At 54.2% G+C, this 25,972-nt stretch overlaps 8 protein-coding genes across 8 annotated transcripts; 4 read left to right on the forward strand and 4 right to left on the reverse strand.

Moving 5' to 3' along the window:
• Positions 1-6,229: 6,229 nt before the first annotated feature.
• On the forward strand, positions 6,230-7,979 carry COL26b_003332 (uncharacterized protein; the record flags this gene model as incomplete). The annotated part of the gene is made up of 2 exons (XM_053176230.1): positions 6,230-6,715; positions 6,786-7,979. 2 exons carry the CDS (start codon positions 6,230-6,232, stop codon positions 7,977-7,979), a joined length of 1,680 nt encoding a protein of 559 aa, XP_053039851.1.
• A 2,590-nt stretch (positions 7,980-10,569) lies between these two features.
• COL26b_003333 (uncharacterized protein) lies at positions 10,570-11,304 on the forward strand (the record flags this gene model as incomplete). The annotated part of the gene is made up of 1 exon (XM_053176231.1): positions 10,570-11,304. One exon carries the CDS (start codon positions 10,570-10,572, stop codon positions 11,302-11,304), a length of 735 nt encoding a protein of 244 aa, XP_053039852.1.
• A 161-nt stretch (positions 11,305-11,465) lies between these two features.
• On the reverse strand, positions 11,466-13,550 carry COL26b_003334 (uncharacterized protein; the record flags this gene model as incomplete). Its single annotated transcript, XM_053176232.1, has 8 exons — positions 11,466-11,772; positions 11,830-11,891; positions 11,949-12,326; positions 12,401-13,031; positions 13,087-13,160; positions 13,214-13,223; positions 13,288-13,359; positions 13,414-13,550. The coding sequence occupies 8 exons, from the start codon at positions 13,548-13,550 to the stop codon at positions 11,466-11,468; spliced, it is 1,671 nt and encodes a 556-aa protein (XP_053039853.1).
• Positions 13,551-16,046: 2,496 nt separating this feature from the next.
• On the reverse strand, positions 16,047-17,000 carry COL26b_003335 (uncharacterized protein; the record flags this gene model as incomplete). The annotated part of the gene is made up of 1 exon (XM_053176233.1): positions 16,047-17,000. The coding sequence occupies one exon, from the start codon at positions 16,998-17,000 to the stop codon at positions 16,047-16,049; it is 954 nt and encodes a 317-aa protein (XP_053039854.1).
• Positions 17,001-17,789: 789 nt separating this feature from the next.
• On the reverse strand, positions 17,790-18,922 carry COL26b_003336 (uncharacterized protein; the record flags this gene model as incomplete). The annotated part of the gene is made up of 2 exons (XM_053176234.1): positions 17,790-18,457; positions 18,517-18,922. The coding sequence occupies 2 exons, from the start codon at positions 18,920-18,922 to the stop codon at positions 17,790-17,792; spliced, it is 1,074 nt and encodes a 357-aa protein (XP_053039855.1).
• Positions 18,923-20,400: 1,478 nt separating this feature from the next.
• Positions 20,401-21,369, forward strand: COL26b_003337 (uncharacterized protein; the record flags this gene model as incomplete). The annotated part of the gene is made up of 1 exon (XM_053176235.1): positions 20,401-21,369. The coding sequence occupies one exon, from the start codon at positions 20,401-20,403 to the stop codon at positions 21,367-21,369; it is 969 nt and encodes a 322-aa protein (XP_053039856.1).
• Positions 21,370-22,160: 791 nt separating this feature from the next.
• Positions 22,161-23,099, forward strand: COL26b_003338 (uncharacterized protein; the record flags this gene model as incomplete). Its single annotated transcript, XM_053176236.1, has 1 exon — positions 22,161-23,099. The coding sequence occupies one exon, from the start codon at positions 22,161-22,163 to the stop codon at positions 23,097-23,099; it is 939 nt and encodes a 312-aa protein (XP_053039857.1).
• Positions 23,100-23,456: 357 nt separating this feature from the next.
• On the reverse strand, positions 23,457-25,185 carry COL26b_003339 (uncharacterized protein; the record flags this gene model as incomplete). Its single annotated transcript, XM_053176237.1, has 2 exons — positions 23,457-23,735; positions 23,782-25,185. The coding sequence occupies 2 exons, from the start codon at positions 25,183-25,185 to the stop codon at positions 23,457-23,459; spliced, it is 1,683 nt and encodes a 560-aa protein (XP_053039858.1).
• Between the last annotated feature and the right edge of the window lie 787 nt (positions 25,186-25,972).

The raw sequence follows: 25,972 nt of genomic DNA on the forward strand, positions 1-25,972 counted from the left end.
GGGTGGCGGCCAGACCCCAGATCGGCAGTGTCTCATTGATCGGGCCACTCATCACCGCAAACTGAGCCTCAACCCCGCAAGCAGAGACCGTTCTGGGCTGCATCGGACAGTCAACGGCGGGGGAGTGGCGAGTGGACGATTTGAGTTGCCATCCGGGAGCATTGCGAGATCTCCGTAGAGCGCTTTGCCTAGTGTCCAGACACTTCTGAGCAACTGCTTAGTCAACGGCTCGATGGTCTGGAGACCTGAACGAATGTCGATGACGATGGTTACAACATCCGAGGCTCGGCGGCGAGTCCGAACAGGGGCTAGCAGGGACCTTGCACTTTGCAAAAACCCCGGCAATTGCACCGCAGCGCTAGAATCCGATGGTTTGGCTCGACTCACATGTCGCATCGTTAGCTTCAGCACGCCGAGATCATGGGCATTTGGAATGGGAGAAGAGAAAATGATCGTGCGTGCGCGGTGTCATTGGAAATCAGTCCAACGCGCGACGAACACGAGCCGCCGCCACGATGCGGGCCCTGCGACTCACGTGTCCATGGACTCGGGATGGCCTAGGGGGGGGGGGGGTTGGATGGGATGGGACGGTCTGGTCCTTGACCGGGGTGCGCATTGCAGACTTCGTGTTTGGTGTTTGAGCGGTGGTCCCGGTGGTGGAGGAAAACAGCGGACGAACTCAAGGTCTGGGCCGAGACACCACGTGATTGCCATCGTGCGCGAGCGAGGTCCACTCTTGGATTCTTCACGATGAGTCTTCCAGGCTTCTCTTCCGGTCTTGGGTCTGTGTTTTTTCCTGGTTTTCCCGCCGGGGGCCGGGTGATTCAGGGGGTGATCTAATGACATACACTCCACTGTGGAGAGAGTGAATCAATCTTGGATCTCTTCTTGGTCTTGTTTTCTTTTCAGCCTTCTCTGGTATTGGTCTGCCAGAGAGGGCAAGAGAAATCCTTCCGAGCGGAGACCGACAGCGCAGCCGTAGCCGTGATCCGTAGCCGTGATGGTCCGGAGACCCCGTGGAGTGATGAGAATTCTGCATCGTCCGCCGGTTTGTAAGCGCGGCGGCCCCTCGCTCGTATGAGGAGCCCTGCCGGTCAGGTGGAACGGTGAAAACGCGGTCGGCGTCGCGCCAGTGTGTTGCCCATGGGGAAAAGAACAAAGGAAGAAAGAGGAGACTCTAACGAAGCCAGACCAGTCCCAAACTCGGCCGAAAGCCGAGACGATTTTGGATCTTTGAAAGCAAGGCAGCAGACTCCAGAAGAGCCAAAAGAGGGCGCCTGTTACTGATTTCCCGGGGGTGGTCGCTAGCGATGGGGCCGTCATCAAAGACGGGCCGATGTCACGGCCTTGACAGGTAAATCTAAGCACCTGCGGCGGAGAGCCGACCAGGGGATGGGTCGGAACGCACCCACAGCCCGACAGCCGGGGGAGGGAGGTCTGGGCAGTTGGTTGCGCAGGCTGGAGACGGGCGCAGGAGGCACGACGAAGGCAGCGGCTTGTTGTTGGTCACGTCGTGGTCACGAACTCGGGGCCCCGTTAACAGCGGCGCATACCGAGTCAGGCGGTAAGATGGTACGAGGTGACTGGCTTGCTTTCTTGTTGGAGCGGGCGTGGCCCGACGGACAGAGTGAAGCAAGAGTCACCGAGAAGGGAGCAGAGGCTTCTGACGAACGCCGATACTCGCTACTCGCTCTCCCTTTTCGATGATGGCGCGTCGTCGCCGTCGTCGCAGTTCGCAAACCCCGACATCAGACCAGTAACCACGGACCTGGAAACGAACATGTAGGTGATTGGATACCGCGGGGTGGAAAAGCTGGAGATGGGTGCTAGGCAGGCCTCCTGGGAGATTCTTTTCTTGGAGACCCCGATATCTCCAGACTGTCGAGGGACGGAGACGGTCTGGAGGTGCATGTGAGTGTGAGGAGGAGCTCCACAGCGGACAGGAACTCGGCCAATTTAGCAAGAGGACGCTGCATCGAGAGGGATCTGGAGGCAGTTAGCGTTCCCAAGTACCACCGAGCATTGGCCCATAGATGGAGCCGGGACCGGGGATTGGAGGAGGGATGATGGGGAATTTGGGGGAATGAGTTTGGGGAAAAGAGGGTGGGATGGATGGATGGATGGGATGGGATGGAACGGTTGCATGTTGGGAGGCATGCAAGGCCGGAACAGTTGCACTAGGCAGTGGTAGTGAGGCACAACGACGACGACTTGGAAGCCAAGGCGAGTTTAGGGCGCTGCTCGAATGAATGGCCCGAATAGCTTCGACTTGGGAACCTAACCGAGACGACAGTTTGGTTGTTTGAGTTGTCTCTGGACAGTCGAGCTAGACGGAACCGAGTAACGCTGCGCATGTCCGGAGGAAGAGACGCTGCAGCATGCGGGAGAGCACCGGTGGCCTGTCTCGGCGGCCGGCTTGTTGTATGTACATGTTCGTAGTGGTTGGGATCATTAGTCCCGCCGGGGTAAGGATCAGAATGAGGATCGGGTTGCATGCTCGTATGTGCGGTACTGACCGGAATCTGTCCATCGAAACACCACACAAACGAGCGAGGGGCAGGCCGCAGGAGGGAGGCTGAAGGGCTGATGGAAAAGGAAGCAAAGACATGTGCCAAAATCGTGGAGGCTTTTGCTGGATGACGGGAGTGGAAGGGTTTGGCCAGGGAGGCGGCAAGCACAGGCCCAGCCGCATTCTTTGGCAGATGTCTGTGTGTCTCTGTCCAGCTGGTGTTCACCATCTAATTCCCAGGGCACGTAGAATGCCTCCGCGAGTACGGATAGGCATCTGATTTGATGGTTTGGCGACACTATCACGGGATGAGACGGCGGCAGAGTCAGCACGCAGCCCGCAGAACCGGCAGCCGGAGGGTTGACGTGGAAGACAGAGAGCAAGCCAAAGCGAGACAATACGTACACCTACAGCGGTGGAATCAGGCCAGACAGAGGCCGGAGGACGCTGAAGCTGCCTGCCTGAGCAGCCCAGAGCAGCGCAGACGCCAAACGGGAGGAACAGCAGAGCAGGGGTGGTGGCTCTGACAGGGACGGGTGGTGTTTTGGATTGGGCTAAGAGAAGGGAGAGGCGCGAAGCCAATCAGCGCCACGATGGCGGCCGGGGAAGGACGACAGGACGGCGCCGCAGGTTGGGCGGGGGCAGGTTGGGGCACTTCTCGGCGCTTCTCTGGCGCTTTCCCCAAGTGAAGCTCCAGAATTCCCCTCTCCGTCTCCATCTCCGGGGCACTTTTTTTAATGTGGTCTTTTTTCGTTACAAGTCATCACACTTTACTCTTATTTCCAGCTGGCTCGGAAGTTGGAACCCCTCGGGGACCCCACCATTGCGGGTGAAGACGCTTGGAGAGAGAAAATTAGACGGAGGGACGGACTGAGAAAAACCTGCCAAAAATTTTCATCGTGAGATTAGGGGGAAGGGGAGTGAGGACGGATGAAGACAAGTCCGGTTCAACAACATCAGCAACATCCAACTTACTTCCAAACGGTGACGATGACACACCAAAGACAAGAGACAAGGGGCTCTCGTGGAATCTGGTGACAGATTGGCGCTTGTCCTGAAGCGGGATCATGTCGTTGACGTGACGAGAGTCAAGCTCGAGAGCTCCAGAGCTTGAGAGCGTTGTCTTTCCCTCCCGTTATTGCTACATGCCTTTCAACCCCCTTGTATCCGTAAGGAAGTGTAAGGATACATACATCGTAAGGCAGATACATATGCAGCGTTTCTGCACGAGCTCGGAGCCAAGCTCGGCAGGTTCAGGCTTGGCACGACAGCTGGTCCCCTCCTCCCCCTCCCCCGCCGCATTGGTGCGTTGGTGGTGATGGTGTCGAGGTGTTGATGGGATTGGGGGATTGGCCACCCCCAGGTTTGAGATTCGCTTGTTGCGCGCTTGCGGTGGACGGGCGTCATGATCATGTGTGTGAAGTTCCGCGTTTACGCCGTAGGGATTTACCAGGATCCCAGCATGTCTGCGACGAACGAGGTCGTTTTCGGCTGCCGAGACTCTTCACTGACGCATGTTCTGGGCAGACAGAGGCGGAGTGCAAGGGCAATTTGCGATTGAAGTCGCGACTGAATCCGCGGCTGGGACATCGTGTCATTGATTCGAATTGGCTTTTGGGTCCTTAGCTTGCGTTCATAATGACCGGAACTACCGTCATCACAGCCCCCCGACTAAGGGATTACAGACCCATACAAAATCTGTCAACTTTGACTAAGAATTCCGATGTGGTTCTTTTTTCTGTGTCTCTGTCTGTCTGGCCCAAGGCAGGATGAAAGTCGAGACCACGTCCAGATCAGCAGCAGCGCCAACACGAGCGGCAGGGGATTTGGAAAAAAAAAAAAAAAAGGAAGAAAAAAATGTTGGTCAGAAGGGACACGCAAATTTGACCTGTAGCGCGTCGTGTCCCCGTGCTCATCCCATTTTCCATGCGCATCCCGGCGACCCCAGCAAGGTGCCGCGGTACGTACCTCGTCAGGTACATGGGTACTTAGGGAGGCCCCACAGCCGAGAGCGGTCAAGGATCTGGATCGAGTCTAGCGTCGATTCGCCAGCGCGCAACAGCGACAACCTCTTAGGTACGTACCTACAGGCGACAGCACCTCTGGAGCAGAAGGCCGCCCCGCAAAACGCCACGCGACGGCGAGACAACGGCGACTCTTCCCCAGCTTTTTTTTCTTCTTTACTGGGCAGGCACTCTTTTTTTTAGGCGGTCTCCAGGCGAGTGACCCCGTGACTCGGGACGCTGCGCCCACCACACCAGGAGGCTTCTAGGGGGCAAGCTAGGGCCTTGGGGCAGGACCAGCCACACTGCTGCCCGTCCTGGGGGAGAAAGGGGGTCCCCGGGGGGCAAAACTGCGACCTGGAGAGAGCCCCAGTGTTGTTCCCCAGGGGACCACCGCGCTGCTGACTGCTAAAAGTCACCTCAGACGACCGGCCACCCCTATGACTGGCCACCTAAACCACCTAGAACACTGTCAGAGTGTCGCTTTTCCAAATGTTTTAGCGCTGTGGGTGGCAGACGCCGCCCGCCGCACGCCGCTGACGGCTTGTTCTTTTTTTTTTTTTTGCCGAACAGGGTAGGTAGCGGCAGCTAAACTGGAGATGGAGGTCCCTCTCTCTACCTACTGAGATAGGTACCTAGCTTTGCTTCAGGCTCGCTGTGTGTGCCGTATTCAGGCCTGATCTGGCTGCTAGCCATGATGATCTGTCCATCAGTTGTGCCAGTGAGTGAGTGCTGGACACCGCAGTGGGTAGGTAGATCATACGGAGTCTCTTTGTCTGCTGTCCGCGTGATGATTGAGCATCTTTGGTGCTGTTTATGGCTGGTATGCCGTGGTCCTGAACATGTTCCAACAATACCTGAGCATGTTCTAATGATGAACAGCTCTCGCTTACATCTATTCTCCTGATGAAGATAATAGCCAAACAACACAAACAAGAACTCACGATACGTTACCTTCTAGTCCTTCCAGCCCTTCCAGCAGTGAAAGAATGAATCAAGCTGTCAGCAGATCAGGCACGGAGTCAGCGGGAGGTACCTTATTGCCGTTCTACCTAATATTACGAAGAGTCTGTCAGCAAAACAAGGTACTTGTATACCTACGTGTGTACATACGAACATCTGCAATGCACCCCCCTAGTCCCAGTCCCAGTCCTTAGCGCGCTCCTTTCCCTTTCCTCGTCTCTAGTCCCCGGCCCATCATCCTCGTCCTCCCACCTTTTCCTTCCCCGTGGCCTGCCCGCCCCGCGGCCCCCTTCCCAACTCGTCGGAAAGCCCCCAAGAGTTATCGGCCCTTCTTAAGCATGAGCTCCAACATGGGGACGGCTAGCCATCTGCCTCTAACCCAATGGGAGCCCGCCCTCGTGAACTGCGACCTGTCGACCCTCGGAATGGGGAGATGAAGCACCACACACCACGCCTCGAGGAGAGCGGCCTTGCCTGACGTTCCATTCTTCGGTGCCACCTCGACGGGTACCCGACCAGACCAGACAGACCGCACACCTTTTGCACTCTTGCAGAGGACGAACTGACACAGACGCGAACTGACTGGCTCGTCGAAGAGTAACACGGGATAAAAGGTTCCCATCTCCCCTTCCCTACATCGTCTTCCCTCCCCTTCCTCCTCACGAGCTTTTCCTCCTCACGCCCCCCTCGACAAGATCCCCTCTCGTCCTTTGTTTATTCATCTCCGAATACATCAACGACAACAACAGCAACCATGGAGAAGGGAACCGGCGGTGTCACCCGCGAACCGGTCGGCCTGGCCGTCACCGAGGACGTCTCCAAGATCGAGGCCCCCGTCACCTGGAAGGCCTACGTGATTTGCGCCTTCGCCTCCTTTGGAGGTATCTTCTTCGGATATGACTCCGGATACATCAACGGTGTCATTGGTAACACTGCCTTCATCCGCAAGGTCGAGGGCAACGACACAGCCACTGCCATGAACGAATCCGACCAATCTCTCATCGTCTCCATTCTCTCCTGCGGTACCTTCTTCGGCGCTCTCATTGCTGGTGATGTCGCCGACTGGATTGGTCGCAAGTACACTGTCATCTTCGGCTGCTTCATCTACATGATCGGTGTTGTCATCCAGATGCTTACCGGTATTGGCGCTCCTCTTGGTCCCATCGTCGCTGGTCGTCTCATTGCCGGTCTTGGTGTCGGTTTCGAGTCTGCCATTGTCATTCTGTACATGTCTGAGATTGTAAGTCTTGACATCCCCCTTCCCCAAACATCCATTCTCCAACAACAGCAACGCTAACCCCAATTGACAGTGCCCCAAGAAGGTTCGCGGTGCCCTCGTCGCCGGCTACCAATTCTGCATCACCATCGGTCTCTTGCTCGCTGCTTGCGTCGTCTACGCGACCAAGGACCGCCAGGATACTGGTGCCTACCGCATTCCCATCGCCATCCAGTTCCCCTGGGCCCTCATCCTCGGTGGCGGTCTGCTCCTCCTTCCCGACTCCCCCAGATACTTCGTCAAGAAGGGCCGCCTCGCGGATGCCACCGAGTCTCTCTCTCGCCTTCGTGGCCAGCCCAAGGACTCTCAGTACATCCAGGTCGAGCTTGCCGAGATCGTCGCCAACGAGGAGTACGAGCGCCAGCTCATTCCCTCCACCACCTGGTTCGGCTCTTGGGCCAACTGCTTCAGCGGTGGTCTCTGGAAGTCCAACTCCAACCTGCGCAAGACCATTCTCGGTACTTCTCTGCAGATGATGCAGCAGTGGACTGGTGTCAACTTCATCTTCTACTACTCTACCCCCTTCCTCCAGTCTACCGGCGCTATTGACAACACCTTCCTGATCTCCCTGGTCTTCACCCTCGTCAACGTCTGCTCCACCCCTCTGTCTTTCTGGACCGTCGAGCGATTCGGTCGCCGCACCATCCTCCTCTGGGGTGCCGCCGGTATGTTGATTTGCCAGTACCTCGTCGCCATCATCGGTGTCACTGTCGGCTTCAACCACACCCACCCCGACCCCGCCGACGCCACCAAGTCCATCGCCAACAACATCCCCGCCGTCAACGCCCAGATCGCCTTCATCGCCATCTTCATCTTCTGGTTCGCCTCCACCTGGGGCCCCGGTGCCTGGATTCTCATCGGCGAGGTCTTCCCCCTGCCCATCCGCTCCCGTGGTGTCGCCCTGTCCACCGCCTCCAACTGGCTCTGGAACACCATCATCGCCGTCATCACCCCCTACATGGTCGGTGAGAAGCGCGGCAACCTCAAGTCCTCCGTCTTCTTCGTCTGGGGCTCCCTCTGCACCTGCGCCCTCATCTACACTTACTTCCTGGTTCCCGAGACCAAGGGTCTGTCTCTCGAGCAGGTCGACAAGATGATGGAGGAGACCACCCCCCGTACCTCCGCCAAGTGGGTTCCCCACGAGACCTTCGCCGCCCAGGTCGCTAAGGACGGCGTCCTCGAGAAGGTCCACGGCGAGCAGATCGAGCGCCGCGGCTCCAACGTCTAAATTGTTTCTCCCAATCATCATTTGTCTATACTAGTATATTTACTCGGAATACCCCACGTGCCGTATTCTGACGGAGAGGCACTTGTATGTGTGTGGAGTTGAGCCCAATTGTCTTTGTTACCGGGCGTCAAACTTGTTAATGCGGAATGTCTTGAAATGTTGCATGGCGCATGTGGAGGATCACGTTTGTGATGATATCCCAATATCCTAAACCTACCTACCTACCTACTCTCTAAACAGTAATTGGAAAAATAAATTCAATCAAAAAGAATCTCTGCTCGGCTCATTTCCGCTGTGAACAAAAACAAAACAAAGCACGTAATAATGCGACTGCCCCAAAAATGCCCGACGGTTCGGGGGAAAGCGGACCGAGGTCAACGGGGGCCCCATATCGGAGCCCGACGCGTTCTTTCTCATTATTCATGCTGACTCCCAAACCGGGGTCTTCGTACCACTTTCATGTCGGGCCCCCCGGCCGCGGCCATGGACCATCGTCACGGGGGACTTTCGACACTTTTTGTTAACGACCGTCGTCAAAAAATTGCTAGGGGGCCCATCCCCGGCCTTGGCTTGATTCGGCAATTGGGGCGGGGCGGGATTACCAACGCTCCTTCCTGGGCGTAAGTCTTCCTCCACGGGGCGCATCACCCGGCGTCCGCCCGTCTTGGCTTTCGTTAGCCGAGCGGTGTGAGGAAGAGATCGGGACTGGGAGGGCTTGGGCGCCGCTATTTTGGCGGTGTGATGGTGAGGGAAAAAAAGACGGCTTCAAGGGATGGCGGAAGATGCTTTATCCAGAGGACGTTTCGTGATCTTGTGGATCGATTTTTCTGGCGATGATGGCACCGACTGGCTGATTGCTGCTGGGTGTGCTTTCGTGTTGGTGTCTCAGCCCTGTGTCTGATGAAGCAAGACGACGGGAATAGTTGGATGATAAGGTTTTCATCATGATGAGATGTTGAAGGGGTGATCCGGGTCATGAAGACGTCGCAGTGCTGCTTCCTACCAAACTCGCAATGTAAATTGACAAGTTGTTCTTGGAATGACATGCTTGAACTGTGAGTAATTAAAGTGCGTATTTCGAGGAGAGAAGTTGAGACCCGTGTTGCCTCGAGAGAGTGATCTTAGCATTCTCTTAATTGCCCGATATTATCCTCTCAACATAGAGATTCTAATCATCTCTACGATTTGTGGGGTGTCCCTCCTTTCCCCATTCAGAAATAAGTGATGCAACGTTAAGGTGGATTTCACCCTCTTGTATTAATGGAAAGAGCCTATGTGTACTTGGTTTGTCGCATAATAGAAACGTTGACAACTGTTTTGATCACAATAGTTGTCCTTTGTGTATGGGGGGAGGCCGAGGTTCAGGTACCATCAAAAACTTCAAGGGCTATGTGTGACGTTGGGCAAAGTTTTCAATCGACTGTTTCGAGCTTCTCGTGGCTGATATCGGATTGGCTCTGAAATCGGCATTAAGGCATTTTGAATGACACGGTCAGAATGTCATCTACTTCATTGGGTTGAAGGCAACCACTGGAGTAACAAAATGTGAAGCTATTAAGATGAGTGTTAATGTTCAGTCACCATCGTGTTAAGAGCGAGAATATATGGATTACGAGAGCTAAGTTGATGGGTTTTGCGGATAAGATTGAATGAGACGAAACAATAGAAATATCTAGATATCTAGGCTGACAGGAATGCTTGGTTGCTATTGACAGCTATCGCTACAGACTACAGTCAGTATAGGAGCCGACATATTGCTGGAATGCCGACAATATAATGCTTCACTCTGGATTTGAGATTCACGGTTTGAGTTCAAGAATTGTCACAGCTGAGACGAGAGGTTTGATGGTTTATGAGTTGTGCCGAGTTGAAAGCTTTTATAAGGTATTAAGATAGATTGGAACGACGATACAAAAGAAAACAGGAATTATAACGACAACAATGACGACCGGGGCAATATATACTTGAGTATAGAGGGCTAAGGGTGATGTCTCATTCGCCTTGCTCGGTAGGAAAGGCGCACGTCGACCCGCACCGGCACTCGAAACAGACGACTTGCCAGTTGCGCGCATCTGGGGCAACCCACGGGGCTGCCGAGTACAGAGTGTACGAAAGCCATGGGGTACAGTTATGCATCTCTTCGGTCTCGGAAAGAAAATAGGGGCTTTGACCGGTGTTGCAGTGGTCTTTTGCTTGCCGAGAAGCCAATTAGAGCGAAAATTCCATTCTCGGTGATCTCGGCAGAGCGGGCTGGGCAATATCGAAACTCTATTTTGACCTGAATCGAGGCAGGTCGTCACCAAGAACCACACTTTTCAGCCAATACCATTGCACGTATTCTAATCCCCCATGTTCTTGGACCGGATGTCATCCAGATTGCCCGTGGTCTCATTGGAGTTCAAAAGGACGAAACAGACGTTCTACTATCTTGTAATAGCGAGTTCTCAAGATCAACTCAAGCCAGCGGTCAATTTCACACAACCCTGAGTCGTTTTCCTACTTTTGATGGCCTCGTAACTAGGATTGGAACCACATTAACGTCATCAACACTTACACCAACCTACTCTCTAAGTCCGCCCCGACAAGCACAATGCAACTCAAACTCGCAGCCATATGCATGGCCCTCGCAGCCACCTCCGCAAACGCTCAAATCGAAGATCCAGAGCACCCGTACATCCCGCCAACAGCCTCCGACCGCCGCTCACCCTGTCCGGCCCTGAACATTCTTGCCAACCACGGCTACATCAACCGCAATGGGTCATTCATCACAGAAGAGAGCGCCACAGTCGCACAGATGCAAGCCTTCAACTTCTCGCGTGCCGTCGCGGCCGGCCCCGTCCCTGCCGCTCTCAAATACGCCACGACCGGCGTGAATGGGACATTCCACCTTGACGACCTCGCTCAGAAGCCCCTCGACCATGATGGCAGTCTGAGTCGCGGGGATCTCGCCTTAGGTGACAATCTGAAATTCAATCGAACCATCTGGGACACCGTCGTGGCAAGGTTGCCGGATGAGTACGTCACCTGGAAGCAGGCGGCTGAGGCGGGAGCAGCGAGGTTGGAGGATGCGAGGAAAGAGAACCCGCAGTTCGAGCTTGATGCGGCGGGGATCCAGGCTACTTTTGACCAGATGAGTGGTATTCTGGCGGCTTTCGGAGGTAGCGTTGAGGATGGAAAAGCGAGGAGGGATTGGATTAATGCTAGCTTCGTGGAGGAGAGGCTACAATGGTCTCTAGGGTGGAAGACGTCCGGGAAGGTTTTGGCTGGGGCTGACTTTGCCCCTATGGCAACAGCTTTGAAAGAGTATGCGCCTGGTGGTGTGTGAGAAAAGTTTTCATGTAGACTCGAAACACTGGAAAATATTCAATGCGGATAACGTTTTGTAATACACTGTTGACTAAAGTCTCGAGCTAGCGCATGTGAATATCATTCTGACTTCCTTGAATCTCTTGCTGAGTGCCATATCGCTGCCCGCGCGGACTAGATCTAGAGGGTGCGCGGCTTGATGGCCTTGACTCCCTTCAGATCCTTGATGATTTGCTCCGAAGCGGCCAGTGCAAAGCAACCAGCAGTGAGCGTGGGGTTGCAGGCGTTCTGCGTCGGGATGACACCGCATCCACCAAGCACGAGGTTGTCTTGGCCCCAGACACGGCCGAGTTTGTCCACGACGCTGTCTTCCCGGGACTCTCCAGCCCTGTAGGTGCCGCAGATGTGGAGCGCGGAGCCGGCTGGGAGGTACTTCGGCTCGGCTCCGGGAAGGAAGCCGCCGAGGCAGCGGGCGACGTCAACCATGCTAGAAAAAGGAGTTGGTCAGCATTCTGATATTGTGAAAACCGTGCCGCAGACTTACTCGGTGATCATTCTCCGGGAACGGTCGGCATCATCTTGTTCAATCTTGAAATGGAAAGTGGGCTGGTAGACGCGTTTATTATCAGCTACGGTGACTGAATCACAGACAAGAGAACTTACCTGAGGCATTCCGAAGCCATCCTTGATCTCATTGGAAAAGCTGACATGGTTGTCATAGTTGGGCTTGGTGTAGCCGAACCATCGCAGATCAACAATCACGCGTTGGTCGATGCCGGCCGGAATCTGACCATATCCGAAGGCGTCGCGGTGAATCTGGGTATGCCAAGGGTAGTCCTTGGTGAGAGGGAAGTAGCATTGCGGGTCAGGATCGTTATAGGGGAACGGCAGAGGATCGTTGGGAAACTTTTTCTCATGCGCCTGAACAGCCTTCTTCTCCTCGGTGCCCAGTTCATACTCGTTTTTCTTGATGGCATCAATGTACTTGCGATCAAGGACGATCTGGCAGAAGGACATGGGCTGCTCCGTCATGTAGTGGCCCTGTGCGAAAGCATCGTCAGTTATTATGTTGTCATCCAAACCATACCGCCGCGAAGAGTGGGAATAGTACTTACCAAAGCCGGGAGAGTCTCACTAAGTCTTGTGGAATTCTCCTGGGGTCCTCGGGAATTATAGAGGATCCCAGGAGTCAAGACAGCGCCAGCACATACGACAAACTTGTTCGCCTTGATCATGTACTTCTCGTTGTCGATGAGATTCTCGACCTGCACAAGTCTGACCTTTTTAGTGGTGTCATCGAGCTCAAACCTGACACACTGAGTGTTGGGGAGCAGCGTGAAGTTCTCAGCGTGGGCAATGTCGCCGAGAATCGTCGCCGTACAGGCCCACTCGGTATAGTCCTTGTTCTTCTCCCTGCGCCTGCCGCACAGAGGCATGTTGGCAGTCTTGCGGTTTCTCTCCTCGAAGGCTTTGTCCAAAATTGACTTGACAAGCTTCTGGCGAATCGAGTCGTCAAAGATCTTGGGGTTCGTCCAGAACAGCTTCTCTGCCTCTGTGTACAGCTCGTCCCACTCCTCATCGTTGAAGAGTGTCGATCGTTCAATCGTCGGGTCTTGTCGAGGAGTGCAGCAAGTCCAGTGAGATCCCATACCGCCGACAACGCGCGTGGCAGCAGCGGCGGGGAGGTTCTCGTACGGCTTCTGGTCGGGGTTCTGGCCGTTGTGGACAAACTTCTGCTGGCAGGGTCTATCAATAGTCAGAGCAGGCTTATCGTCGCAAGGATCACAATACTGTAACTCACTCAGGAACCCAGGCTGAAGGTTCGAGGCCAGCGTCATTGTTGCTGGTCGGCACAGAGAGAAGTTGCAGTTCTCCCTAAATATCATCATTAGGTAAGATTAAAGGTAAGAAAAGCACACAGCTCTTACCTTGACAACACTGCAGGCTGTGTAAGCAAATGTAGACTTGTTATTGATGAGGGACAAAATCTGGAAAGGCTTACTTGGTGAAAAGACTGATATCCTTCTGAACCGCGATACCGTTCTTCTTATGGTCGCCGATCCGTCTGGTCTCTCTGAACGCAAGTTTAGCCGTAGATGTACGCATTTTGTCGGCCAGAACAACTCACTGCTCTCCAACGTCAATCATCACAACATTTCTTCCGGCTTCCACGAGTTTGCGAGCGAAGACGGCCCCAATAGGACCGGAGCCCACGAGCAGGACATCGACCTCGTCAAGGCGTTCTCTAGGCGGCATGGAACCCATGTTGACAGCGGTTGAAACGTAGATAGGTGAGAATAGTGTAAAGTTAATAAAATCCAGATAGATGTAAGTGAGGATGAATAGTTGGGGAGAAGTTGGTTCTCACTGCTGCCGGGCGGCCTTCAGCTTTATACATGAACAGTTTACCTGGAACCTGTATCAGCTGACATCCCGTGGCATCCAAGTCTTTACAGCCACTTCATGGAAACTGTGTGTGGGCAACCTTCAAAAGCCTCACGCCTCGACTCGCTATCGGGGTATCCTGGGCGGCAAAAGCCTGTCAATGGAACATGTCGGAACATCGCAGGAGTGACTGTGAGACAATCCAGAATTCGATGTTTCGCGAAATAGCCGAGTCAACCAACGCCATAGGTCACCGTAGACCAGGTTTTCCAGATTTTGCCACGACATGACCCCGGTTTCTAACGCCTTTGAAAATCCTCGGGAATTGTCTCGTCGAAGGGAGAATGTGAAGATTGTTTGTGGAAAGTGATCCAACGAGGGTCTGAGTCAAGGTACTCTTAGCGCCCCGTTTCTCACATATTGACGATAGACTCTGTTCATCGCCAGGCCATGATTAAGATGCCCAGCAACCGCCTGCAAGCGCCCCATCGTCCCACTCTCGCACGACTTCCATATACTCCCCAAGAGTGCTACCATGATTCCACCTTTCTTTCGGTTCACCTCATCACGGATGCCCTTACGCTATGACCGAGGACTTGCATGCAGATATCGAGGAAGACGTTAGTGTCGCCCGATCAATATGTAATCGCCTGAAGTGTAGTGGGATCAGGGCTGAGACTTCGCAAGAGAGAATGCATCCGGATCAGGCCGAATAAACCAGGAGCATGGGGTAGCACGGAATGAGGGGTTGAAGGATGCAACTTATGTCAGGTCATGTTACAGGAACGTTGTGGTCTCGCGGAAGAGCGGGAGCACAGCAGTCGGCTGTCCAGTACCTGAGTGCGAAGCCGCGCGTACAAGTCCAGTTGCAGATCATACCTTAGAGACAGAGACCCCGAATTTCTTGATACGTAGCTGCTCAGGTATGTCGGCACTTGTGAGACGCAAGACATCGGTGAACTGGCAGTGGATTTTTACACGCGAGAATGACGGACATGTCGAATGATAATGCCAAGCTCATAGGCATGGATTGACGTTCGAGTTTATCTACATATTTCAGCTCAAGCTTCATCCAAACTTTCAGCCCACAAATACGCTATGAATTTTAATACTCAAAAAGGGTATTTTGTCTTAGCTCAGAATGCCACAACGGCTCGAGGTCGAAATTTCACCGCTGGTTTTGCAATGATGCCCAGGTTCCTCTCTGGTTCTCATTGGTTCTATCTTCTCACTCTCATCATATCAAGATATCGGCTTGATAAGTGCTTCAGGGAAGCTTACCGGTTGAAGCCAAAGGGGTACGGTGCCTTTCCATTGTCTACCGGTTGTGGACAGTCATTGGGCGGAAGCTGTCATTACCCTTCGGATGCCAACAGTTAGTTGCCTGTTCAAACGCCACCAAACCTCATGCATTCTTCCGTGTTGCCGCTTCTGCCACCATCGTACCAGTTCCTGGCGGCTATTTACGTTGGAAGTCCCGTCGACTAAGTGACGGTGCGGCCCGGGAACATCTAGCCCCAACATAGTTACACAACCCCGCAGAACGAAGACGATGGGGCATGCAAGGGGGTCAGCTTTGGCCGCCCACATTGCTCAGGCAGTCCGGACCCAATACCAGCAAATCATTCCCGCAAGAACAAACGACGGCGTGGCGTCGACATGGAATGAAGGAGGCTTGATGATCCGACTAGTGGGAATGATGACCTTCGCTGTTGCAGACAAATACGGTACACAGCCAGCCACTTTCGACGCCAGTCAGACAGGGGTCTGACACATCCACTAGGGCAAGCATGAGGTCTCATTCAGCTCGTTGTTCGATTCTAAAGCAAGAAATAAAATAGATAGCTTGCTACGGCATTCTATGGCTGGCAGCATATGCCAATGATCTGATGCTGACTCGTCATAATCATGCGTAACAGTCTGTTGGCCTTCCTTTTACGTAGATTGCGTCGCGACTAATTCACAAATGACATTCACATAAATTCTAGATCACGTTCTGCCCACTTAGTAAATAGGCAGGCAAGACTTGTTTGGCCACAGACCAGCTAGTAGAATTTTGCTATCCGGGCGGGTGGTGCAATCACAAAACGACGACGACGAACGAGGACGACGTGGGGGAGGTCGAGGACGATGGCGACGGCGACTATAGTAGCAACGAGAACAACGGGAACGATGGCAACAGATGTGACAACGCGAATACTAGGATATTAAAGATGATCAAATAGCCAAGTCAGAATCAAGTAGTTGCCTACTAGGTATTGTGGCTTTTTGAGCCCAACATACTTGAAGATTAGACACACGCACGCTAACACATAGTGAACTAGCAAAGAAGTGAACAACCGTCTGATATTAGTACACCAAGTTTAGCCCATACTATTAAGCCTTCTTGCACTGGTTGGCGGGCTTCTGGCCCTTAGCTCCCTGGATGCAGTTGTTGGAGATATCAAGAATATCCTTCGAAACCAATTCAGTGCAAGCCGGGCCAAGAGCTCCCTCAAAGTTGTTGCTCGTCAGGTTCAGGACTTGAACGTTCTTCAACTGACACAAAGCCTCCGGGACGGTTCCAGACAGGTTGTTGTTGCCGACGTCGAAAACCGTCAGGTTCTCAGTCTTGTACACCGTGGGAAGAGAGCCGGACAGATTGTTTCCGAGGAGCAGGATCTCTTCCAGAGACTTGGCGTTGGCGACAGACTTCGGGAAGGTTCCGCTGAATTGGTTATTCGCCAGGGTGATGTACCGGGCCGGGGTCGATCCAATGGTGTCAGGAATGCTGCCAATGAACTTATTGTCGTTGAGGAAGATGACGTCCAGGTCCAGAGTGAACAGCTCGCGAGGTATAGAGCCGGAAAATTCGTTGAAACGCAGGTCCAGGAAGGTGAGGTCGGCATTGAGAACGGCCTTGGGGAACGGCCCAGACAGCTTGTTGGAGCTGAGGTCAAGCTCATACAGCCACTTCAGCGCCGAAAGATCACTCGGAATTTGTCCAACAAATCCGTTGCTGTTGGCGTGAAAGAAGGTCAAGTCGGTGAGCTTGTCAAGAAAGCCATCCAGAGTCAACTTCTGGCCCTCGAACCCGAAGCCGTTGAAGTCAATGCCAGCCAGAGCCTTCTGACCCGTGTTTGGATTGTTGTCGCAGCTGAAACCGTTGAACTTGCAGATGTCGTTTCCGGTCCAGTTCTTGGTGATGCCCTGTGGGTCGGAGGTGATCTTCTGCTTGAAAGACTCAACCAAAAGCAGATCCCTGTGCAGGTGCGACTCGCCAGAGGCGGCCGGTGCGCCGAGCGCAGAGGTGAAAAGGAGTGACGAGAAAAAAAGAGTGAACGGCCCCATGTTGCCAATGATTTCAATAATGACTTCGGTAGTAAGAGAAGAATGCTATTGCTTGCGATCTGTGGGCAATACTTCCCGTATTATAGCCTCAAACTGACGGCATACACAGATGTCCTGTCCTTCTCTCATTTGGGGATCTGATTGACACTCATTACACAAGGTTTTCGTGTTGAGGTGCAAATTGAGTCAGGACTCTAGCCCCCATTATTCCTAATTACCGTATTTCTCCGTTGTTTATTTAGACTTTGGCCACATGATTGCCATCCCACGAGTTCGCGTGGACGGGATCCACAAAGTAATTAACTAGTCAGTTGGCTCTCAGCACTGACAACAACGAGCCAACGTGGTCTAGATCACGAACCTTTCGGGTTGCTCATCTTTTACCAAAACGTCTCGATTTCACAGGCGAATATTGCCCTTGGCATGCAGTTCTTCCCTTTTTAAGTTCGGATCATGCGGAAGGTCGGATCTGTGTGTTTGAATGGTCGGGGCAACTATCTACCGCAAGTTCTGGCTTTCCGAAAAGATAGTCTTCGGTCTCATATTAAGCAATGTCGGCCTTCTAAGCTAAGTTACAGACAAAGGACTACTCATTTCATTCCGAGAACCCTCTCCAGCTAGACACAAAGTACCAGTTGGTCTTTCACAACAGGAAAAGTCTGAAAAGCACCGCATGAATGACTCTGCGAACTCCAATTAGTTAGATAGAATTGAGATATTTGGGACTATTGTAACATTGGCAGGGGTCGAAAAGAGACTGTTGCGCCTCAGTGTACTACATGATCCGACTTAGAAGTGTCCCATGACGTTCCTAGGGACATATGGCTCTTCAAGATACTTAATCTCATCTTCCGTCAGAGTCTTCCCCCTCAGCTCACAAGCCTCATCGATTCTCTTGACAGAGTTGAATCCCGTCACGGGAATCGCACCCTTGGACCTGACCCAGGCAAGTGCAACATGGCTCATGCTCCACCCCTTCTTCCCCGCGACCTCCTCAACCCTGCGAATGATCTCCTCATCGGCCTCCGTAAACGCGGGGCTCATGGGGCCCTTCATCTGCGACCGGATAGATTTGTCGTAGCCCAGCGGCCTCGCCAGCCTGCCGCCGAACAGCGGCGACCACGGCATGATGCCGACGCCCGTGTCGTTGCAGAATCGGTTCATCTCGCGCTCTTCCTCACGGTAGCAGAGGTTGTAGTAGTTCTGCATGGACACGAACTTGGTCCAGTTGTTCTTCTCCGCAACGAATTGCATGCGCGCAAATTGGGTCGCCCACATGGAGCTGGCGCCGATATAAAGGATCTTCCCGGCTTGGACGAGGTCGTGGAGAGCTTTCATGGTTTCTTCGATGGGTGTGGCGGGATCGACGCGGTGGATCTGGAAAAGGTCGATGTAAGTCGTGTCCAAGCGGGCAAGGGCGTCGTTGACAGCCTTGAAAATGGCGATGCGTGAAAGACCTGATCTGAATTAGTTATCATTTTTCAAATCATCGTTGATTTCGAATGCATAAGCTCACCTCCTTGGTTAACATAGTCCTTGCTTTGGTTGAGTTGCTGGGTAAAAGGGGGCGTGTGCATGCCGACCTCCTCGCCAACATGCAACGCGCACTTGGTCATGAGCACGATCTTCTCGCGGGGGATGTTGAACTTCTTGATCGCCTTGCCGATGACCTGTTCGCTGACTCCGTTCGAGTACATGTTGGCCGTGTCCCAGGTGGTGATGCCGCGATCATAGGCGGCCTTCAAGATCTCGAGGGACGGCTCCTCGTCAAGCACCCAGGAACCCCATTCTGAAGAGCCGAGAGACATTCCGCCGAGGATTGGGACTGAGACTCGAAGTCCAGAAGTGCCCATGTTGATGTATTCAACCTTGGTCGCGTGGAGGCTCTTTTGCAGAGAGGCGGGGAAAGCTGGCGCAGACATTTTGGTGATCGGTGGAAGTGCTGAAGAAAGTGCTGAAATTCTCTGAATCGAATGTCCGCCTTGAATGATGCGGTGCTGTTGTTGTGCTAGTTGGATTTCTGACGATAGACGCACATGATGCATCTTTAAATACTCATTCATTGCTACGTAATGACTACCATGTCCCTTAAAACCGGTGATGCAACTCAGAATCCCAAGACATTATGGCGTTTACATGGACCCGCGGTGCATTCAAGGGGAGATAATGGACATTAGAAGCCTCAAACTCCTTCGCAAAGCCATGATCGTGTGAAGGTAGGTGGTTGAGTCCGGACTTTGTCTTTGGCTGTGGATCGAGGCGAGTGAGATGCACGGGACGGTCAAGCTCTTGCATCGGCGTGATGGCGGACATTCGATGTGAATTGTACCGCATATTCACCCAGCTGGGGAAATCATGGGTCGCGGACAGATAACGGACACTAAAGCACTTTCCGAGCCTTTTCAGGCTCGTTTAAAGACCCTGCAGAAGCCAGGCTTTTGGGACTTTGGTATGGGAATTTCAATACGTAGCGAGCAACCAAGTCCGCAAAGTCCGGAGCGCACGCTTAATCCCGGCCCCCACTTCGCCGAGCCGGTCGCGACGATCTTCCCCGCGGCATCCAACCAGCTGAAGTCGTTTCAGCGACTAACTGCGGGAGCTGCCGCTATCCACAACGTGATGCAATCGTTAAAACATCGACGTATTCCGGTAGATCAAGTCCATGAAATTCGCGCTTCTTTCTCTCTTCTGTTTTCGCAGTCTCTCTAGGTTCCTGCTGCTTGGATACATGTACTAACGGAACGAGACATGCTCTCGTCCCTGTCATCGCGTAAGATACGTCGAGCATGCTCTCCTAATCATGAGCTAATCAACTAAGTTCGACGTCGACTCTTTATAATCAAGATCTAAAGTCCAGGAAGGCAACGAGAGCATATTCGGACCAAATCTGGGCATCGGTCGATCTGGCGCTGTTAGTAGAAAGGAGCAGAAACCATCAACTCCCCAAGAATGGCGCATTTGTCTCGACCAATCATAACCAACCATTGGCATCAACGATTAGACTATTGCCCAAAAGGGGAAACAATACCTGCTAGGGGCAACAATACCAGTCAGGCTGCTGACTTACCAGCATGAAGGCGAGACACACGGCCTTAAGTAACACTCAAGGCGCGAGCAAGTTCCTCTCCAACAGGTCCCTTTTTAGTGAAACAATCAACTTCGCGTGGAGATAAGACAGTCTGGACAATTGCCCTTTTTCGTACAACGGTCTAAGCAACCATGGCCAGCTATACGAGTGCACGGAGAACAACATCATGGAAACATGATAAATACCGAGCTTCCTGACGATGGCTGATATCCTCATCAAAAGCCATTTTACTTCAATAGACAGACAGATCATCTGAAAGAACTTAATTATTTCAGACCCTCTTCACTCCAAATCTCGATCAAATCAACCGCAATGGGTTTCTTCTACAGCCAACTCTTCGCCCGCCTCCCTTACCCAACCGGCTCCTACGCTGGCAAAACCATCGTCATCACCGGCAGTAATGTCGGCCTTGGCAAGGAAGCGGCGCGCCACTACGTCCGCCTCGGCGCCAGGAAAATGATTCTCGCCGTACGCAGCCTCGACAAGGGTACCGCAGCCAAAGACGACATCGAGTCCACCACCAACTGCGCTCAGGACGTCGTCGAAGTCTGGCAGCTCGACATGTCCAGCTACGCCAGCGTGCAGAAGTTCGCAACGCGCCTCTCTTCCGAGCTCGGTCGCGTCGACATCTTTCATGCCAACGCCGGCGTCGTGCATGTCGAGTACAAGCTGATGGAAGACGACGAGGGCCAGATCACCGTCAATGTCGTCTCAACTTTCCTCCTGGCCGCGCTCGTGCTGCCCAAGATGAAGGAGACGGCAGCAAGGTACAACACACGTCCGACGCTGACCATCACCACCTCGGAAACGCACGCCTGGACGCCGTTCAACGAGCGCCACGCCCCCGATGGCGGGATCTACGACGCCCTCAACGAGCAGGGCAAGAAAGACCCGAACAGCCTGTACTGGCCGTCGAAACTGCTCGAGGTCTTTGGCGTGCGGAGCATCGCGGAGCGGAACCCGGCGACTGGGTGTCTGGTCACTGTCAATATGTTCAACCCGGGCTACTGCCGCTCCGAGCTGGTGCGCGAGCTAGACACGTGGTTTGTGTGGTTTTTGAACACTTTCATGGCGCGTAGCGCGGAGTATGGAAGCAGGACGTTAGTCCACGCCGGGTCTGCGGGGGGTGAGTCCCACGGAAAGTACCTGTCTGACTGCCAGGTCGATGAACCGAGTGCGTTTGTGAGAAGCGCGGAGGGGAAGGTGACGCAGGATCGGGTTTGGGTGGAGCTGATGGGGAAGCTGGAGGCTATCAAGCCTGGCGTTACGCGAAACTTCTGATTGCCTCGATGATACTTGCTTCATCACTTGGTTATGCCTTTCTTTCTCGTAACATGAATCTAGAGTTGTTTAGTCTCAAAGAGGTTGTCAAAAACAAGGGTTTCCGTTGTCCGGATTGGTGATTTTGCCAAAACAGCAAGAATACCTACCGCCAGGGCAGATGACACCACCTTAGCATTGCTAAGTCGTAAGATGAGTTGGGATGGGAATCAAACGAAACCCACTTTTTGAATCCTGAATTTCGTTCAAGTGGTTCGAAAAAGACTGAAATACTTTGGAGCTTCAACCTAGATAGATCAGACCAAGACCTCCGTCGTATTGCATGGAGTTAAGAGCCGCTTACGGCCGGCCTTGCGCCAACCGTATCACGAAGACAGTCCACCGGACCCGAAAAACATTCTGTTTGCCGTGATTGCAATGTAATATTCATCTATGCTTCTCTTTCACTTACTAATACGTAACCTGCTACGGTAAGTTGACCCCTGGGGCTGCTTCCGGGGTGGTATCAACAAGCGCAACTCGGACAGCAACGTTGACCGAACTGCGGAACTACTGCAAGCTCGTATGGAGATTGGTGATTTGCGGAGATAGACTCCGTGCTTGACGAGGGAGCGGTTTGATGTACTCTTTTCACTTTGAGGTTCACATCCAGGCTTGACCCGTGAAATCGACTGACACAGTCAACGCATATAAAGACTCTCACTCGTCCCCAGGAGAGTCTGCAGCATTCAAGACTTCAAGAGCCACCACCCCTTTCTTACATCAATTCAAACTTCGCATCAACCGCATCAATGGCCTCCCAAAAGCGCATCTTTATGACCGGAGCAAGCGGCCACATCGGCTCCGAGATCATCCGCCTAGCCCTCGCAGACGGCCACTCCATCCGCGCCCTCTCCCGCACCCCCGAAAGCGACACCAAACTCCGCTCCCTCGGCGCCGTCCCCGTCCGCGGCGACCTCACCTCCCTCGCCGTCCTGCGCATCGAGTCCGCCGCCGCCGACGCCGTCCTACACCTCGCCACAGCCTACGTCTTCGGCGGCGCCCCCTACGAGTCCATCCGGCACATCGACTTCGCCGCCGTCGACGCCATCGCAGACGGCCTGGCTGGCACCGACAAGCCGCTGGTCGCCACCTCCGGCACCCTAATCGTCGCCGCCGACCCCGCGGGCGCGGAGACGGACGAGGCGTCGCCGATCGGGTCCAACGAGCTGCACACGCGCATGCTGACCGAGACGCACTCTCTCAGCCTGAGGAACAGGGGAATCTGCGTGATAGCGGTCCGCCTAGCGCCATTTGTCCACGGCCACGGCCGCAGCGGCGTGGCGCAGCTCATGGACATGGGCGCCAAGGCGGGTTGCATCACCGTCATCGATGGGGGCGGGAACCGGACCACCACGGTCCATGTCGACGACGCGGCGCGGTTGTATCTTCTTGCGGCAGAGAAGGGCAAGGTCGGGGAGGTTTATAACGCGAGTGCGTCTACCGAGGTGACTCTGAGGGAGATGTCGGAGGCCATGGCGGAGGCTGTGTGCGTTCCTGTTAGAAACATCACGAAGGAGCAGGTGGAGAAGGAGTTCGGGCCTATGATGGCTTTCTTCTTGTCTGTCGAGAACCGTGCTTCCGGGGTGAAGGCGAGGAAGGAGCTGGGATGGGAACCGAAGGGCATGGGCGTTCTTGAGGACATTCGGCAGGGGTCTTACCAAGCTGTTGCCAAGGCCCTGAGGAAGTGAGAGAACTTTGCCTGTTAGCAGATCGCCCTGTGACTATTAATGTTCTGGGCAAAACAGCGTCAAGGAAAATGTGACAGTAGTCAAATGACAAAATCTTCTTTTAATTCTTCAAGGTGGGCTTGGCGGGCCTCTTAGATCTATACCCTTTATTTCTGCCTCCTCTTCTTTCCGGAGGAGGGCATCGTGTCGTCCCTCTATCGATGCAATGTAGCCGCTTTATCCCTGGGCGTGATTGATTCCGACCTGCTACGCTATGATTATCCGCGACATTTTTCAGCACATGTAACAAAACAGATGTCTTCTATCAAGACAAACGACGGGCTTGACAGGCTGGCCTGTCGAGGCTGAGGCTTTCGACTATGGGTCCGCTTCACCGTCTGTGCCGTCCTCTTCGCCGGTCCAGTCGTCGCTCTCAAGTCCGCGGTTGCGGATGGCCAGGGATCCTACCCATCCAAGCAAGGCGATGCCTCCAAAGATTCCCCAGGCCAGAGCTTCGCCTTTGGGGTGGACGCGTGTGGAAAGAGTGAACAGCGCGCCGGACACAAAAGGTCCGAAGCTGCGACCAGCGGCGGACAAGGTCTGGGCAATGCCGTTTAGTGTGCCCAGCGTGGCATGATTAGGGGCGCAGTTGGTAATCTATATTGTCAGCAAACGAGGGTCATGTTGGCTGGGGGGGACTTACTAGCAGCATCACACTGGACAACCCGCCGACTGCGCAGATATTCTTGATGATGAGAATGGCTCCCAGCTCAATGTACAGCCAAGTGGAGCCGGTGCCGACGCCAAAGTACGGTTCATCATCGAGGTATCCAATCCAAGGCATCAGAGCCATGCTGACGGCGAGTCCAAGCAGCGCAACACGATAGCTGCCCAGGTTTCCCAAACGGGCTTTGACAGGCTGGAACAGGAAAGCTTGAAAGACGATTGTGGCCACGCCAGCCAGACTCAGACTGACACCAATCTTGCTTGGGGGCAAACCGCGCCCTGTTGGGGGATCCGCGTCAGCGAAGATGGGGTACAAGCTGTTGTAGGAAATGTTGGACAACTGGAATACCAGATATGTCAACAGCACCAGAACCGTATTGCGGTTCAAGATATGGCGCCAGGTTGCAAGGTCGCCTGGCGTTTTGGGATCGTCTCCAGCCTCGGAGCCTTCTTCGTCAGCGTGGGGAAGTAGCCCTTGGTCCTCCGTCGCGCCGTCTTCATCCTCGTCCTCTTCGTCGTCTGATGTGCTCACCGCGACCTGGGAACCGCGACGAGGCCAGCGGGCGGCCCAAGAGTTCCTCTTCGGTTGGCGTGATCCCTTGACCCACGACCATGCATTGCGAGCCCAGGCAGGAATCCAAGCAGCGTGATCGGACTCCAAACTTTCCAGAGTCTCCTCAAACCAAATTCCGACGATAATCACACTGGTAAGAAGCAGTGCTGCGCTGAGCAGGTTTGGCGCAAGGTAGGGATACTTCTTGCCCAAGGTCCCTACCAACAGGCCTCCCAACGCAGGACCCGTAATACCACCCAGAGAGTAGATGACGGGCAGCCAAGTGAAAGCCCTGCTCTGGTTAGAACGATCCGTCACTTCGCCCAGCACGGTAGGCACCACGGCAGCATTGCCGTTCAGCAAGCCCATGAAGACGTGGACCAGCACGATTTGCCAGTACGTCCTGCAGAAACCAAATGCGACGAAACAGCAGGTGAGCATAAAGGTGCCCATGATCATGACGGGTTTCCTCCCAATAACATCGGATAGGTATCCCCACAACAAGTTCGTCGAGAGCTGGGCGAGGGCGAATGCCGAGGCGAGGATGCCGACGTACAGGCCAGTCTGGGAATCTGGAATGTCGGAGAAGGACTCGACCATCTGGGGCAGGTAGGGGCCGATGGAGTTGAGGGCCGTCTGCTCGCTCAAGGACAGGAAGGCAAGGAGGGCCAGCTGGCGCACCGGCAAGGGAGTCTGCTCGTGGTCATCGTCGGAGGCATTGGAGCCCGAGTCGGAGTGGTCAAAGAGCTCGGCGGATGACTGCTCGCGAGGAGTCTTTGGAGGAGGAGTCGGGAATGTGTGATAGGCATGGGTCGATTGGCGGCGCATTGTGACTTGTCGTCGGCTTGATTCTATACTCGCCAAGGTGGGAATGGGAGCACCAGCGTGGAATGAGCCGGACGAGGCTGTGCGGGAAGCAGCCGCGGCGCCGGCAAGATTTGTGTGGACCATGGTTCGGAGGGATTAAGTCGCGCGTCGTGGCTTGAGGTTAGTCGTCGGGCGTGGGCTCACCTCGCGCAGCAGCAGAAGACGGATTGGGTCTGCTGGCGGTGACGTCGACGAACTGGTGCAGGCGGACACACGGTTGTCGTCGGTGGTAAACGGTCGGAGATCGGTGTTGGGTCGGTGGGAGATGCTGTATTGGGTGTAGGTAGCCGCCTGGTGCCTTGGTGGTTGGAGCTTGTCGCTTCTCGCTTGGTGCTCTCGGTGTGGGCGGCGGCGCGCTACCCCGCTGCCAGGGTCTCACGGTGATGGAATGCAGAATCGCAGCCTCCAGCGCATGGCTTCGAGATTCGACGGGGGTGCGAGGGTGCGCGGGTGGTCGATAAGAGATATATATATGGGTTGCGATAGCACACTGGGCTAAGATTCGGCGCGGGCAGATCAAGTGTGCAACCCAGATATGCGGTAGAGGAGGCGCAGGAGGGTGGAGGGGAGAGAGGAGGGAGCGTGAGACCAGGCGCAAACGTCGCGAGCGAGGATAGACGACGGCGTGGTTGAGGTGCAGGTGGTGGTGGTGGTGCAGGTGCAGAGGTTGGTGGTGGTTTTCGATTGATGGGCGGCGGGAATTAGCTTCGGCTGGATGCGATGGGACGTACTTTCCGGCTGAAGGTAC

The sequence above is a fragment of the Colletotrichum chrysophilum genome (genome assembly GCF_026319265.1).
Source record: "Colletotrichum chrysophilum strain AFK26 chromosome Unknown scaffold_18, whole genome shotgun sequence".
NCBI lineage: Eukaryota > Fungi > Ascomycota > Sordariomycetes > Glomerellales > Glomerellaceae > Colletotrichum > Colletotrichum chrysophilum.